The sequence below is a fragment of the Panthera onca genome, chromosome A1, assembly GCF_046562875.1.
Source record: "Panthera onca isolate mPanOnc1 chromosome A1, mPanOnc1 haplotype 2, whole genome shotgun sequence".
NCBI lineage: Eukaryota > Metazoa > Chordata > Mammalia > Carnivora > Felidae > Panthera > Panthera onca.
In genome coordinates, this window is record NC_138339.1 from 68,601,855 (window position 1) to 68,619,861 (window position 18,007).

The window sequence follows — 18,007 nt, forward strand, 5'->3', positions numbered from 1 at the left end:
AAAAAAATTCATTTCTTATATGCCACTGTTTGGATATAAATAAAAATTAGGTTTTTACATGTATCATAAAAAGTTTTAAAAATTAACAGTATCATCCAATTTTCAATTTTTACTACATAACCACCTACATTTATAGACAGTTAACAAATGACTACAATCATTTTCAGGATAAAACTGCTATTCTGAGAACATTCAATGAAATATTTTGTTAGCCTAATTTCAGTTATAAAGTTCTGTGAAAGAAACAAAACCTGTATTTCACTAAAGAATCTATATATTAGACTGGCTTTCTTAGAGTCCAAAATGATTTTGAAAACAAGAATGCAAATGCCCTGGGGCGCCTGGGTGGCTCAGTTGGTTGGGCATCGGTTGGGCGTCTGACTTCGGCTCAGGTCATGATCGCACAGATTATGTGTTTGAGCCCTGCATCAGACTCTGTGCTGAAAGCTCAGAACCTACAGCCTGCTTCAGATTCTGTGTCTCTGTCTCTCTCTGCTCCTCCCCTGCTCACACTGTGTCTCTCTCACAAATAAACAAACATTAAAAAAAAAAAGAATGCAAACTCCCTTAAAATATTAAAGTTACTACACAAGAACTTCTATTTACTTGTCGCTTCAGTTAAAGATCCTTTTATAATGATGTTTTAATTCCAAAATGTAATTTAAGACCACGGTAATTAGAATTGCAAAATAAAAGTAAATAATAAACTACTTATGCCACCTTAAAGAAGCTATATCTTTTCTGTTGATATAAATGGATAAATAGCTCTCATTTTCCTGTAGCACATAAGTGTTGTGAGGCTTAGATCAGGCCATATGTGAAAGAAGACCCCCCCCTCCAAAAAAAAACTTTAATGTTTATAATGGTAGATTATTCATCCAGGAGTTTAAACACACCACAGGGATTATCACCATCCATATTAACAGATGATACTGGGATAAGTGGACTCCAATCTGTTCACTGGGTTGTAGTGATACAGCAAAAACTCAAACCTTAAGGTACAGTGAGTTCAATTTACAGAATCATGTACATTAAGGACAAGGAAAATGACTCTGATAGGTAATCTGTGTTATATGCTCACAGATTTAACTGAACAGGAATAATTTATTGCTGAGTAGGAGAAATTCTAGACATACAAGTTCAAAATAAGGCTTGAAAAGGAAAGAAAGAAAGAAAGGGCAAGCTGGCACTGACTGGTTTTAAAAATGCATCAAAAAATTTCATCAAAATCACTCCACTCCTGCCCTCATTTCTACAGATGATAACACAACAAATTATGTTGCCAATTTTCTATCTGCAGAACAACACAATTTCCTGGATTTTTCCCCTATATTTTTAAGGGAATGGATAAACTGGTGATTTTTGGTACAAGAATGGATAAATAAATATAGATGTTGGAATTGCCACTCAATAGCCCAGATTTTAATTTTTTCCTGTTTTCAAGTGAATCAAGATGTCTATGAGTGATGAAAAATAATATATAAACTTAATATAGCCTCAATATATATTTTTCAAACTAGAGTACTTTTTGTATCTTATATCCCACTATAAAAACGTAATAGTAAGCCAAAACACATTTTTACTGATTAAACTCTTTTAGAGTTAAGAAATCTAAACTCTAGAAATAACACTAAACTAGAATAAACCAGATACCAGATATTCAAGGTCCCCTACTATTCATTTGTTATGCATGCAGAAAATAAGAAATGAATTCTCTCAACCTAGTTTAATACTAAATGCTTATGTTTTTTTTTTTTCCAATATATGAAATTTATTGTCAAATTGGTTTCCATACATAAATGCTTATGTTTCAATAGATCATTTATTCTCCAAAGGATATTTTAGCCTTGTTTAGAGTTTAAGAGAAAAAGATGAACTCTGAGATTTATACTTCAATCTGACGGCATTAACTTCTTTATATTCTAAATTTTCTTTAAAACTGTATTCTTTGAAAATTAATTTCCAAATTATTTTGAATATCTCATATGAAAACTTTAATTCTATTAAAGGGCAATAGTTTTAATATATTTTAACCTAAACAGAAACAGAAATTAGTCAAGTTTTATTTAAACATCAAAAGTTCGTTTTACCAGGTCATTTATTTGGCCGTGGTGTCCAGAAAACTCTCTGACAATCTTCCTAGTTTCAATATCCAGAACACTAATGGAGAAGTCATCCAAGGCAAGTCCCAGAATGCCACTAGTAAGATAAACACACCAGTTTTAATAAACAAACCAACAAACCTTTCACATTAAAATCTCACAGTCATTTTAATTTTTTTTTTAATAATCAAGCATACCTGTGGGGAAATTAAACAAAATTCTGTTCCTTTACATTAAATGTATAATTTTCCCACCTGATAAATTATGTACTTACATTATGACTTTTACCAAAACATCAAAAATAAAATCCATAATCATTAAAGGAAAAACTTTACCTGTCTCTATGTAGCAGCATCGTATTTGGAGACGAATCAAGGCTCATAGAGTGTATTAAAATTTTGTTTTTAAAGTTCCAGAACTTGAGTAATCCTTCACTACCGGTTGTAATTGTCAACTGGTTTAAGCCATCCACTGCAACACCTCTAACAGATCCTTTATGAGCTTTAAAACATATGTTAAAAGGAAAAAGACATTAAGAAAATGTCACTGCCTCTCTAAACACTACACAAAGAGTGATTCCTTCATTTAAATATCTAAGTTCCCTCTATTTAGCTCTCTTAAAATCTTAAAATTAATCTGGATTTCAGAAGATTATTATATTGCTGTAATTAAAACAATATCAATCCGGCTGATGCCAGAAAGCTTAAGATTTTCTGCTTAATGAAAGGGGAAGAAAACGCAAATTTTAATTTGTATAATATCTACTTTCATCTAATCTATCAATAACTTCATTCTATTTAAGTATTTCAACATGGTGTTTATAGTAGGTGTAATGGCAGTAACTGCTAGATAGGGTTGACGATAACCCATCTACAACCTTACCAAAATGCCTGGCACTCAAGAATTTTATAAATGCCAGAGACAGTTAGTTATTAGCCTTGTATATTATTATTTTTTTTAATAAAAAAAGGGAGAAAATTCATTACCTTGATCCTCGCCAAAACTTCCTCGATGTATACCAGATTGCATATTATATACATCTACAGTTCCTGATGACAGACCAATTATGGCAAAGTTTCCACAAGAAGTTATATCTACTGCCTTTGGAAAAAAAATTTTAACACAAATTATACAAAAAATAACTAATATTTTTACTGTACTTTATGGTTTCCAAATGTCTTTTCACCTACTAATTACCTCATTAAAAAAAAAAAGAAGCATTCTAAATGAATTGCCTCATTAATTTTCGTAAACATAATGTCATTGTACTTGGGTGTATAAGAAATAACTGCTTGATTCTATGTCCATTCTCTAAGAAGTATACAGAAATTATTATCCAAGAAAATAAAACATAACCAAAGTTAACTCAATTGAAATTTACAAAGTCAGAAGAATTGTATTTCAGCTGGCTTTCAATTTTAATTTATTCACAATACTGCTAAAGTCAAAGTATTCCACCACCTAATTTCTTTACCTTACCTTATGTAATTGCCTCTACAGCAGATATAAAACTGAAAACATATCATTAGGATGGTCATCATTATTATATTAAGCTTCAACTTTATTGTCTATAAAAAGAGGCTAACAACAGACAACATCATAGGATTGTTGCAAGGATAATATAAAATAATGCCTGTTAGGGGCACCTGAGTGGCTCAGTTAAGCATCTGACTCTTGATTTTGGCTCAGGTCATGATCTCATTATCGTGAGACTAAGCCCCATGTCAGGCTCCACACTGTGCATAGAGTCTGCTTAAGATTCTCCCTCTCTCCCCACCCCCATTCTGCCCCTCCTCCCCTCACGTGCGTGCATATGCACACATGCTTTCTCTCTCTCAAAAAAAAATAATGCATGGGGGCGCCTGGGTGGCGCAGTCGGTTAAGCGTCCGACTTCAGCCAGGTCACGATCTCGCGGTCCGTGAGTTCGAGCCCCGCGTCAGGCTCTGGGCTGATGGCTCGGAGCCTGGAGCCTGTTTCCGATTCTGTGTCTCCCTCTCTCTCTGCCCCTCCCCCGTTCATGCTCTGTCTCTCTCTGTCCCAAAAATAAATAAAAAACGTTGAAAAAAAAAATTTAAAAAAAAAAAAAAAAAAAAAAAAAAAAAAAATAATGCATGTTAGGCACAGAGCCTAGAAGAAAGTAAGCACACAAAAAATGTTAGCTGTAATTATCGTTACCACTACTAGTACAACAGCTACTCAAAACTGTGCAGGTAAACTTAAGAAGCTTAAGATAAAATCTCTACGGTTTACAAAACAGTATAAAAGCTTAAAACTGGATTTTTGTACTATGGAGAATAGAGCATACATACTTTCAAAATGCCTTGTACAAAAGAGAATCAACTATGTAATTATACTTTCAATAAGTTAAAAACAGGTATTCACTAAAAAACAGAATAGATAAGTTCAGCAAGGTTACATGATAGATCAGTACACAAAAATTAATTATATTTCAACACACTAGCAATAAACAATCCAAAACAAATTTAAGAAAGAACTCCATTTATAATAGCATTAAAAACAATAAGATACCAGAAAACCAAAGAAGTATGAGACTTGTACACAGACAACCACAAAATACTGCTGACAGAAATTAAGGATCTAAATAAATGGAAAGACATCCCATGTTCATGGATCAGAAGTAATATTAATATGGTAACACTCCTCAAACTGATTTACGGTATCAACAAAACCCCTACCAAAATCCTAGCTGCTTTCTTTGCAGAAATTGACAAGCAGATCCTAAAATTCACATGGAAATGCAAGAGATTAGAACAGCCAAAACAATCTTGAAAAAAGAACTTGGAGGATTAAATTTTTCTGATTTTAAAACTTAACACAAAGGTACCATAGTCAAGACAGTGTGGTTCTGGCATAAAGACAGACATATAAAACAATGGAATAGAACTGAGAATCTGGAAATAATGCCTCATATTCATGTCAAATTTATTTTTGGCAAGCACGCCAAGACTATTCAATGGGGTAAAGAACAGTCTTTTGAATAATGATGCTGAGACAACTAGATATTCATATGTAACAGAATGAACTTGGACCCCCACATACATCATACACATAAATTAACTCCGAAAGGATTATAGGCTTAAATGTAATAGCTAAAACTATTAAACTCCTTAGCACAAATCACAGGAGTAAATCTTCATGGCCCTGGGTTAGGCAACAATTTTCCAAAAACCATCAGCAAAAAAAAAAAAAAAGATAGGTTGGACTTAATCAAAATAAAAACTCTTACACTGAAAATGATTATCAACAAGAAAATGAAATGACAGCCCACAGAAAGGGGAAAAAACACTGCATATCTGATAAGGGATTTAGATCCAGAATACACAAACAGCTAATACAACTCAATATAAAAAGACAACCCCTTTAATGGGCACAGAATTGAAAAGACATTTCTCCAAAGAAGACATACAATCAGTAAACACATGAAAAGAGGCTTGACACTGAGTCCGAAACACAAATCACAATGAGATACTACTATATACCAACCAGGATGGCAATAATCAAAAGAGCAATCACAAGTGTTCATTAAAATGTATAGACATCGAAACACTTATACATTGCTAGTGAGAGTATAAAAAGGGGCAGCCACTTTGGAAAACAGGTTGGCAGTTCCCCACAAATGTTAAACAGAGTTGCATTATGACCTAATGATTCCAGTCCTAGGTATAAACGCAGAGAAACAAAAACGTATGTTCACATAAAAACTTATGTGTGGTAGGGTCCCCTCCCTAAGAATGTGAAAACAAAACAAAACAAAAAAACAAAAAACCTCAAGGCAACCTGGCTCTACCCGTACATGATAACAACATCCCTCATGACCTTGTAACATGAGACCACTTAATCAGACTGCATGTTTCTGTGTTACCATATATGGTAGACAAAGAAACAGAAAATGTACAAAACTATGCCACGTGAAGTTTGGGGCTCAGTTCTTTGGGTACAAACCCAACTGAGCCGTGCTGGCACAAATAAAGTTACTTCCTGGAAAGAAAAGCCTGGGAGTCACGACTCCTTTTGTGAAAATCCTGCTACAATGCGCTAATGTTAGCATTATTTATGAGAGTCAAGAAGTAGAAACAACATAAATAGCATCAACTAATCAATGGCTAAATAAAATGTGGTTTCTACATAAATGTAGTAGTGTCCACAATAAAACAAGTACGTTATAAATGCTATAACATGAATAAACTTTGAAAACATTATGCTAAGTGATGGAAAAGTCAATCAGAAAGACTATATCTTGTATGATTCCATTTACATTAAATGCCCAGAATAGGAAAATCTATAGAAATAAAAAGCAGATTGTGGTTAGCTAGGTTAGGGAGAAGGGAGAGGGAAAGTGAGAGAATGGGGTTTCTTTTTGAGTTGATAAGAATATTCTAAAATTAGACTGATTAGATTTTAGTGCTAATTTCCCAATCCTATGAATATACTAAAAACCACTGGACTGTACACTTTAAAAGAGAATTTTATGGTTTATAAATTATATTAATAAAACTGTTTCTTACAAAGTAGAAGGACGGCACCTGGATGACTCAGTCGATTAAATGCCCAACTTTTGATTTTGGCTCAGGTCATGATTTCACGGTCCTAAGATTGAGCCCTGCGTCAGGCCCTGTACTGGCCACAGAGCCCGCGTAAGATTCTCTGTCTCTTTCTCCTTTGCCCTTCCCCGCACAGATGTGTGCTTTCTCTCTCTCTCACTAAAACAACAACAAAATCCAAAAAAGAAGAACAACTCTGCAAACCAGAATATAACATTGCTTCTTTATATCTGAAAATCTGAATGCAACAGAAGTGGATTAACATATTAACAAAAGCAAACAGAAACACAATTTCTAAAGAGGAGTAAACTCTTAAGTAAACACTGGAATTTAAAAGCTGTATTTAAGGGGCACCGGGGTGGCTCAGTTGGTTAAGCGTCCAACTCTTGGTTTCGGCTCAGGTCATGATCTCACAGTTTGTGAGTTTGAGCCTGGCATTGGTCTCTGTGCCAAGAGTGTGGAGCCTGCTTAGGATTCTCTCTCCTTCTCTCTCTCTGCCTCTCTCTCAAAAATAAAGTAAAAAATATATACATAAAAAATGAAAGGTGTATTTAAGAAAGGCTTAGAACTCAATTAGAATTTCTCTATAAGGCACTTCTCAAGAGACAAATATAAGAAAATAAAGGCTTTAAGTAACTTCTGTACCTATAAGTCATTAAAGAGTTAGCTAAATCTTACTCCTATATCAGAAGAAATCAAGAAAGAAAAAAAACCCTTAAGATTCACATTCATTAAATATAGTTCTGTATACTCAGCATAATTAAGGTAAGAAAGTTCATTGATAAATGCTGAATTCATCTTCAGAGGGTATTCTGAGTAATCCTACTTAATTAGAAAACTAAAGCAACTAATATACATCTAATTAAGCAAAACTTAAACCTAAAATAATTCTCTACAGTTGGAAAACCTAACACTATTAGAAAATAATTTAAAAATGTTAAACTGTTGTTTCAACCCACATGATCATTAATAAACTTGAGTATAACAAGATTGCTGCAGGACAATTTTACAGGAGAAAATGCTCTTATCAACAAGCTCAAGCTCACTTACTGTTGCGGTTATGTCATCTGTCTTCAGCTCTTTTGGCTTGAGAAAGTAAGCGCCTATGGTAGATCTCTGATAGTTCCAAGTTGAACAAGACAGTTTACCTTGATGGCAAGCAATGATACTATCCCAGTCACTTTCACGAGCCTCCTCTAAAATATAATGAAAATCATAAATCAAATTATTTTTCATTCCCTCACTCATTCATTTACCTATTACTTATTAAGAATATAATATTCTATGTTATCATTAGGCACTAGGGACTGATGGTGTACAGGTAATTTCGGATAGCAATGAGCTTCTAATCTAACAAGAAATTCTGGGGGCACCTGGGTGGCTCACTGGTTGAGCTTCATTTCGGCTCAGGTCACGATCTCACGGTTCATGAGTTCAAGCCCTGTGTGGGGCTCTGCACTGACAGTGAGAAGTCTGCTTGGGATTCTCTCTCCCTCTCTCCATCTCTGTTCCTCCCCTGCTCACACACTCTTTATCTCTCAAAAATAAATAATAAACTTAAAAAAAAATTTTAAAAAAAGCAATTCTGATTAGAAGAAATTATAATAAATAATGATAGTGTTTTATAAAAGCACTCAGCAAGAGTTTACAAAGAGACTTGAGGACAGTAATAAATGGCTCCCTGAAAGAAGCAATAAAACAAACATCAATTAATTGGGGGCGGGGACACAAATAGGTTCAAGAGTAACTTGAACAAAAAGAAGTAAGTGATGCATTTCCTGAGAAGGATGGGAAGCAGACAAGGCAACTGGGGCCATATCACAAAGTCGTGAAAGCTGTGTTCATAAGAGGAGATTACATCCTACTGGCAGTAAGGGGCCTCTGAAAGATTTTTAAGCAGGTGAGTAACATGATTCAGATGTCTGAGATCACTCAGGTTCTAAGATAAAAAATGGAAAGCAGGGTGGTCAAAATAAAAGTTTAAAAAAAAAAGAAAAAGGAAAGAAACCATCATCAGGTTGATATAAGAACCTCGAAATGGAAATGGTGCCTTATTTCTATGGTAGTTTAAACTCAACAATCAACAATTCAATTCTTTGAATGAAACACCACTCTAATAATGTAGCATATAAGGACCTCAGTGTATTCTGATTTTGATTACAATAGAACTTTATGTTCTCTGTTCTTACCTTTTTATATTAGTGACTTTCATTACACCAGACACATAATAGAATAAAAAGGGCTACAAAATGAGATACCAAGTACTGTTTATTAATAGGTCTTACAGAGAAGACCAAAACCTGAAATTAAAAGATAACTGCAAATTATAAATAATTCTTTTTCAGTCTTCACATTAGATTAGTAGGCACTTGGGGTACTTCCAAATGCTTATTAATGCCTACAAAAACATTGTTTAAAATGAAGAAAACTTAAAAATAGTAGGAAAAATAGAAAAACAGAACTTCTTGGAATACAGTGTTAAGTTACCTACCAGCTGCAAATTTTGTGATGGGTGGAAGCCTTACTGACAAGGCATTCTGAAGACCTTTACGTTTGACTCTCTTCTTATTTATTAATCCTGGAGTTGAGGGAGAGAAGAACATAGCTATGGATCCTTCTTAATGAAAAATGAACATAAAAGAGAAACAATTCTTTGTCATATAACTACACAGCTCAAGATACTCTTATTTAAGTTAGGAACCAAATAAAGATGATGTTATAACCACTATTACTTAAATCATTTTTGAAATTTAGTCTATATAATTAGACAAGAAAATAAACTATGAGATATAAATAATTGAAAAAAAGGTTAAAAAATCATTTTTTACAGATGATACGATGGTAATATAGTCATGTCAATCAAGAGAAACAACCAAATAATAATTAGAATAATCATTTTATTGGACAAAATACAGAACCAATAAAAAAAAGTGAGTTCTACAATGCAGTAATATTTAAGATCACTATAATTATTAGTTGGTAATTATAACATATTACATATTCTTACATATTAATTACTAAATACTAAATATTGCAGATAGAAATATGATGAACAAAGATTACATCTATAACACTAGCAAAAAAAAATATTAGCATATTATAAAAAAATAACTAAGATACCACTGAATAATCTCAAATATGGAAGACCAACAGGAGGAAAACTAAAAAACAAACAAACAAACAAACAAAAACTTCATTAAAGCACTAAGGAAAATAAAAAGTAACTTGAATGAGGATATATCATATCCCTAGATGTGAAGATTCTTAAAGATATCAAATCTCTCCAATTTAATTTCTAGAAGTATTACTTTGAATGCTGATTAAAGAATGATCCTTAAAAAAGATCTTGTAACTCATCTGGAAGTATATACAAACATGAATAGCCAGGACAGTAGCTAAAAAGAGGAGTAATTATGAATAAAACTGAAAAAACATTTTTTTTCTTTATAAAATCTTTCAAATGCTGGAAACTATGGGAAAAGATACAGAATAAAGTAACTTCTTTCTGTAAAAAGATGGGACACTGCTTACTTTGATGCCTTCTCTAATGTCCCTTCCATGTTTAAAATCCTGCACTCTACACATGGCTCAAGATAAGTCACTGATGTCTTTTGGGTGGCAGCAGTATGTTTTTACCACCCAAGCTGTCTAATTCTTTTCAGTAACCTTATAGCAGCACCTCAACCACTTCTACAGCAACACTGATGTTAAAAATCTATTACTCTTCCATACAGGGGTTTTTTAATTTTATCCAAGAAAAAAGGAAATTTATCAATGAAACCTCATCTGGTTGTCTCACAGTATCTTGAAACGTTTCTTTTGTGACCAGTAGCTTTTTTTTTCCGTCTTGCAAATGACCTACCATGTCCCAAACTCTTGTTAAATTTTTCATGTATTGTGGAAAATGATTGCAGAGTTCCATCTTGACCTGTTGATATACATAGAAAATACCTATCAAACTTCATCAAAACAATGGATCATTTGAATGACAGACCTTAATGATTCTTAAAACTTGAAGTTACAGTTTGGGATACTTTAAAAGGAGAGCTAAATTGCAACTACTTCATTATAATATTCACCTGTACAAAGAATGCCATTTAGTAAGAAGCAAGGATAATATGAGTTACTAATAATTTTCAGCAGATTATGAGACTTGGCAAGGGCCACAGTTTCAGAATCCAGCCACCTGTCTGTGAAGATCAGTAAATAAAATAACGTTCTAAATGAAGACAGTATCTACAGTGCTTCCTGAAGCTTTCAAAAAGAATCTCCTCATTTACTCAGATTTCCAAATCACTCAAATTCAAATCTGAATCTGAAAATTCAATACCAAACCTAATAATTATTAAATACCCTGCTCTCAATGCCTTATGGAATAAACTAATAGGATGAAGCAGAAACTCACTTGCACTAAGAATTTGCTGTCCGTTTTGTCCATAATATCTGATTTTGGTAAGAGGAGCACTATGTCCCATTCTGAATCTCAAAAGCCGGCCTTCACCTGTAGGACCATCAAATATCCATATCTGCCAAGAAGTAAAAAGGTAAGGTTCTTTCACAATGTGTTAAATGATTTGTAAGCAGTCAGGTCATCTTCTACACCTATCAACTGGCACTGGGTAGTGCTGACTCTGGAGAAGGGGCTGGGGAGAGAAAAACTGTAACTCTTTTTCACTTCACTGCAATCATGTAACCTGCTGTACTTTTGTTTCATCTATACCATTACCGTATCCCATTTTCCTTTCATCTTCTAGGTTTTAGGCTGATACACTAAAACAGGCTTGCAATAACCCCAAGGGTAGAAGCCAGGAAAATGATAACAATAATAATAATACCCTCAGAGCATTGTCGGCACCATTTGTGACAAGAAGGGGCTCTCTATGGAGAAATGTCAGTCCAGCAATCGCTGTAGAATGTGCATTTCTCATCTGATTGATTAACTTTTTGTCTTCTAGATCCCAGAGTCCAATATGGCCACATGGGCTTCCAGCTGCCATTATTGGATGACCATCTGTTATTAAAAATAAAATACATTAAGAAAAACATGCGCCATAAAACAACCAAACGTAACAATTCTTCTCTCCATCCCTTTAATCCATAAACATAAGGTTAGAAAAAACTATGCACCAATAATCTATCCATATTCCTATGGCTGTTTGTAATGCAGTATTTCACTTATTTCTATTAAATACATTAACTTGCAAGAAAACATCCACTTGGAAAATTTCTATAAGCTTCAAAGTATACATTTTAAACATTCTTAACTCTTACTAATAATTAAGTTAAAAGTTACCTGTACGAAATGAAATCGAAGTAATAGGTCCCCAGTCTTGACGAAACTTCATTAATGTTTCATCGAATTTAATGTTGTGAATGATAACCTGACCTGACATAAGACCAACAGCAACAACATCCACAGCTGGTGCCTGAAATTTAAATTACTCACTTTTTATTCTTAATCAAAATAGCTTCAATAATCCTGATGTTATGCATCATTAATTATGTAAAAGAAATAATAGAATATCTTCTTGAGGATGACAAAAAAAAAAAAAAAAAAAACAACCTAGTAAGTATTACCATTCTAGCATACTTTGATTGCTATTTCACATGGAAATATTTAGGAATGATTTTTTCAAGTTACTTCCCAGCTTCAAATCTGGTAGTCACCATCAATCCCCTCATTCCTAAAACACAGCTGACTCAGTAAGAAAACAACCATAAAAGAAAAGGAATCTGATATATGAAATCACTACAGATCAGTGACTGGAAAGAAACAAAAGAGATACAGCTCTTAGAAAACATAAAAAGGCTTGCCATATGCCTGGCAACATAAAAGGCCAACTACACAGGAAGTGAACAGTTTTTTATCCAAGGAAACAAAAACATATAAAACATGTTAAAAGGCAAAAAAGTCTTAGGATTAGTCTGTCCCAGCTCTAATATTTTATGAATAGAATCTTCATTTTATAAATGGTATTACATACAGGCTCTATAATAAGTTTCTCTATTTTAGCACAGAAGATCAATGTTCAATACCATTACAGAATAGAATCAGGTTAACCATTTTATTAATCTACCATCATGTGACCATGATGCATGAGACCCTGGGGATATTAAAACAAGTATGATTCCTTGCCCTCAAGGGACCTAATCATCTGATACCTCTGGGGTCTTATGGGTAGGCAAAAGCACAGCAAGGTTGATGGTACTGAGAGAGAATGAAAGAATGAATATAAGTTGGGCAGGTATAAGCAAGAGCTATTCAGAAGGACAAGGATATACTGGCAGTATACATGTCCAATGTAAGATTCTCTGCAGACCTACATCATTCATACATGTTCTGCAGTCTCATGAAAACAAAAGCAGTTATTTAAGGAAAAGTGCAATTAAAAATGTTAGGATTCGGGTCCCAATTACTCCAAGCTACAACCTTCAAAATTAGAACAAATTTCTCTGCATGACCTACAATCTCCCTTGCTTTACTGAACAACTAACTCATCTCCATCATCTCCACTCTGCACAAGGCACTGGACTACATGTTTACAAAACGATTGGTAAACATTGTTCCATAGCAACTATAGGTTTAGAGCCTAATTCCAGGTAAAAAGATTTCCATAAACGTTTATAGGCAAAGGCATTATTGTTTTCAATGACATTTCCAAAACACTACCTTTTAGGGCAATATTTATAAAAATAAACTACTTTATATATTATTTTTGTCTTTAGGTCTAAAAAATATGGTTGACCCCTGAAACTGAAAGATCACACTACTAACTTCATTTCTTCTTTGACTTAACAAAAAAATACTAACCTGCTGAAGAGCTGTGACTCCAACTTTCCATCCCAGAAACGTATACAGAAGCTTACTACAGGAAGAAAAGTAGTTGAAAGTTTTTATTTTTTAGGGAAACAAAATCGACTATATATTAAAAAGCAAAATAATAATGGGTGATATTTAAGTTGTTTCTCTGACCCACAGTATTCTAAGTATATATATATTAACTTATTTAATACTCAAAATGATTCCATGAGGTAGATATTATCACCATTATCCAGATAAGAAAATAAGAAACTTAATTATGTGAAACAATTAAGCTAAGGTTCTATGGCTAATAATTCATAGAGCCCAGACAGACCAACTCCAGATCCTATGCCCCATGCTGCTAGTAACTACTATACTATGCGAACTCTTTAAGAAATAGAAAAAAAATACAAGCTAAAAATCATTTTATATTACAGACTATAACAAAAAACCATCTTAGAATGTAGGTGGATCTTGTTTTTTCACTGCAATGTGTTTCTAGAAAAATATTACCAATGGGAATATAACTATGATACTTATGTTATATAACTGTCACATGACAATAGTGATGCTGCTCTAAATTACAGAATCAAGCCACAAACGATAAAGAAGTCCATGAAGAAACAGAGATTCTGAAATTGTTATAATGATACTCAATAAAGTATTAAATCATATAGTAAATTTAGTAAGTGGGCACAGATTACTCAATGATTATCCAAGGAATATTTAATGTAAAATAGTGTGTAAACATCACATAAAGAGCCTCAATATATAATGCAGGAGCAGAGACAATACTTCTGTCATTATCCCTAAACCTACAAGGGTAGGTAGTCAATATTTGCTAAATTGAATGAAAACACTGATTTAAAACTACGAACTAGGATAAATGTTAAACCTTTGATAATCTTATTTTCCCTTTCAAATTTATGAGGGATTCAGAAAGTACAATTTGGATGGTCAAATATTTTTGTCTTTTTAATGCTATACAAAGATTGAACTATCACTTTTTTCTCCGGATAAATGTTCAAGTAACAGGTGGAGGTATTCAAAACCATTTATCTAGCCCTCCAGCTATACCAATAATATTACAGTAAATGTCCATCAAGTTTGTGGTTGATAATAAAAGGACTTTCACCCTAAAAATGATTCCTAAATGCTAGCACTAAATTAATACTGATTGACTTTGCCTTCTCCTACTTCTTCAGTTTATTGAAAACTAGATGCTGTCCAGTGACCAGCGCATAATTATTTTCTTATGTTACTTTACTAGAGTCTTCTCTATAGCTATATGGATTCTTTACAGATTAGGGCCATTAGTATATACTTTTAAATGGGTACTTATGAAGCTGCCTACCATGTGCCAGGACCACATGCCACCTTTTGCCTATGTGATACCGTGATACAACACCAAAAGTAGGTATACTTATAGAAGGCCCTCAGGTAAACATATAAAGGCAGGGAGAATTGAGAGACTTAAGTATGCGTTAGGGAGTAGTAGGTAAGGATAAGATGGGAACCACCTACATTATATTCTAAATAAAGTGCTTACTTGGATTTTACATTCCACAACTGTAGGCTTCCTTGTTCACTGCCAAGAAGTATTTTATTCAAGTAGGTACTTGGATGCAAAATTGCAGAAATTTTAAATACTGATTTATCAAAAGTCAATTGCAGATATTCCTCTACAAAAGTAAAAGTTATAAACAACATGTAATTATTTTTCATATATCCAGCCCTTAAAGTAAGCCTACCATATCAGAGATTTATGTCTTAATATAAACCAAAGACTTACATTCAAACCTTTACACATTCCTTGAGAAATTAAATGTGATGAGGGGCAACTTGTAAATAATTTAGACTGTCAAAAGTTTTCTAAAATTCTAATATCAGTGCTATTAAAAATTCCACTCATTGCTGAACTTGTTTATAGGAATAAAAAATAAGGTTTAAAAAAAGGATTCAGTCTTACTATTTTTATAATTTGATCAAGAGGCAGAGTGAATATTCCAAAGTGAAGTACTTATACTGAACTCTTCCATGGAGTGAAAGGCCAAATATCTAGGGAGATTGATGGGTCTCTCAAAGATGTAAAAAGTAAGAGGCAAATCTTGGTGAAAGTAAAAACAGTGATTCTCATACATTTCCACCAAACATAGCTTGCTACCACTGTATAAGACTATCACACTTAAAAAACACTGACTCATATTCTTAGAGAAAGGATGTATACTTTCCTTTAGGTTATAGGATCTTTACAGGATCTTTAGTTTACTACCACAATCTCCTTTGCAGAAAGTTGAAAATACAAACCAAGAGTTATTCGGGTGTAATCATATACCAAAATGCACTCTACAGAGAAAATAATTAACGCATCACTGAACTTGGAGAACTGCAATGGAAGATGTATTAGCTGAAATTAATACATTAAACATGTTATAAATACTATAGTTAGCTCCTAGCTGACTAAAATTATCTATCCATTTTTTACTTACAACCTTTTTCTTCATATATATTAAAGAGTCTAAATTTTTTTCTGATTACATGTGAAACCTCTGACATGGAAGTTGTGTTTACATAGGTTTTTAATTTTAGTTGCACACATACTATCCGCCCCATGATAATGTAATAAATTGGCTCATTCTTACCTTCTGAATATATGTGCCAAATAATAAGAATGCTGTCAGTATCAACAGAGATAATGTGATCCCCAAAGGGTTGCAACAGATGGATTTCTGCTTTATGACCCTTAAAGGTGTGTACTACCTACAATGTTAAAGTTCAAAAGAATTTAATATGATTACTCATTCAACATTTAACATTATTCATATTAACCAAAAACATGCTAATCCTAAAGATGCTCTCATTAAGAAACGTAATCCAACTTTTGATTATCCAAGGTTAGATTAACAAATGGCAAGGAACCAGGCATTTTCACCTGCTCCCTCAGCCAGTCCAATAATAAGGAAGGCTAAACTAGAAACATAGAAATGAGACCTCTGAAGTTCAACCTCACAACTGAGCTTAGGGAGGACACATACAACCGGGTTGTTCACCCAATCTAACCAGCACTACTCCATGCATCCTAAAAAAATGGTTATGTTCTAGAAGGCTAACTCTATAAGCTCCATCACCAGCTGGCTTCCAGATGAGATAGGGAGGATAGAGTACTTCTGTTTTGACACACAGAGACCCTTATCCTTACAGTAGCTGCATTCCTTAAGAACTACAGCCCCTTCTCCGTGATTTCAGTTCTCACCAAATTCCAGAAATGTTATTTCTTCTCCTTGTCCTTTAGACCTAGAAGTAGTAGCAGCTTCCTACAATTCCTGCAATTAGTCTCCCATGCCTTGCCACCCTTACTTTCTCTCTATTTGTATCTTCCAGGGAAAACTACAAACTGCAGTATTTTGTATTAAAAAAAAAAAAAAAAAAAAAAAAAAAAAAAAAAGGACATTTTTCCTGACTCTAAAAATTCAAACAAGTCCCATTAAAGACCTCCACAGGTAAACTGCCCTCCTCTGCCACAGGAAGTGATGATGGAGGACCCTGGGAACAAATGTCAGTCCAAGTTAGACCTTGACAAGTACACTGATCCGAATCCTTGGCTATCTAGGCAGCCATACTGCCACTTCCCTTTTCATTCTGGACGTCCTGAGCCAGGTCATCTCTCAAGGCTGTTTTTCCAGAACAAACTTAGAAACCAAATGAGAGATTAAGAAAAGACCCTTCCTTACCAGTGTAGAAAACAGAGAATCTAGTTTTCTCTATACAGAGAACCACTTGGTTCTTAGAAAAGGAGTCATGGGCTGAGTTGTTCATAATGAAAAAGTCAATCCACATAAAGTAGTGGCATAAATAAAATGAAAACATGACAGTCCAAAACCTCAGGAATACAGCAAAGGCAATATAAGAGAGAAGTATATATCAATTCAGGCCTTCCTAGAGAAGGAAGAAAGGTCTCAAATACATAACCTAAACTTTCACCTAAAAGAGCTGAAAAAAGAACAGCAAATGAAGCCCAAAACAGCAGAAGAAGGGAAATGATTTTAGAGCAGAAATCAATGACAGCGAAATTAAAAAAAAAAAAAGTAGAAAAAAAATCAACGAAACCAGAAGCTGGTTCTTTAAAAGAATTAACAAAATTGATAAACCACTAGCAGGACTGATCAAAAAGAAAAAAGAAAGGACCCAAATAAATAAAATCACAAATGAAAGAGGAGAGATCACAACCAACACCACAGAAATAAAAACAATAATAAGAGAATATTATGAAAAATTATATGCCAACAAATTGGGCTATCTGGAAGAGATGGACAAATTCCAAAACATGTAAACTACCAAAACTGAAACAGGAAGAAACAGAAAATTTGAACAGACCCATAACAAGTAAAGAAATTAAATCAGTAATAAAAAATCTCTCATAAAACAAAAGTTCAGAGCCAGATGGCTTTCCAGGGGAATTCTACCAAACATTTTAAGAAGAGTTAACATCTATTCTTTTTAAGCTGTTCCAAAATAATAAAAATGGAAGGAAAACTTCCAA

General features: G+C 33.6%; 1 protein-coding gene across 1 annotated transcript in view; it reads right to left on the minus strand.

The window, feature by feature from the left end:
* Window positions 1–18,007, minus strand: part of WDR36 (WD repeat domain 36) — a 43,291-nt gene that overhangs the window by 17,660 nt on the left and 7,624 nt on the right. The window contains exons 4-15 of the mRNA XM_060635216.2: window positions 16,110–16,227; window positions 15,017–15,149; window positions 13,477–13,531; window positions 11,959–12,091; window positions 11,501–11,676; window positions 11,071–11,191; window positions 10,528–10,593; window positions 9,157–9,243; window positions 7,716–7,861; window positions 3,089–3,203; window positions 2,438–2,603; window positions 2,091–2,199 (exon numbers count right to left, since the gene is read on the minus strand). Of these exons, the coding sequence (XP_060491199.2) occupies window positions 2,091–2,199; window positions 2,438–2,603; window positions 3,089–3,203; window positions 7,716–7,861; window positions 9,157–9,243; window positions 10,528–10,593; window positions 11,071–11,191; window positions 11,501–11,676; window positions 11,959–12,091; window positions 13,477–13,531; window positions 15,017–15,149; window positions 16,110–16,227 (1,425 nt within the window). The remainder of the gene's footprint in view (window positions 1–2,090; window positions 2,200–2,437; window positions 2,604–3,088; window positions 3,204–7,715; window positions 7,862–9,156; window positions 9,244–10,527; window positions 10,594–11,070; window positions 11,192–11,500; window positions 11,677–11,958; window positions 12,092–13,476; window positions 13,532–15,016; window positions 15,150–16,109; window positions 16,228–18,007) is intronic.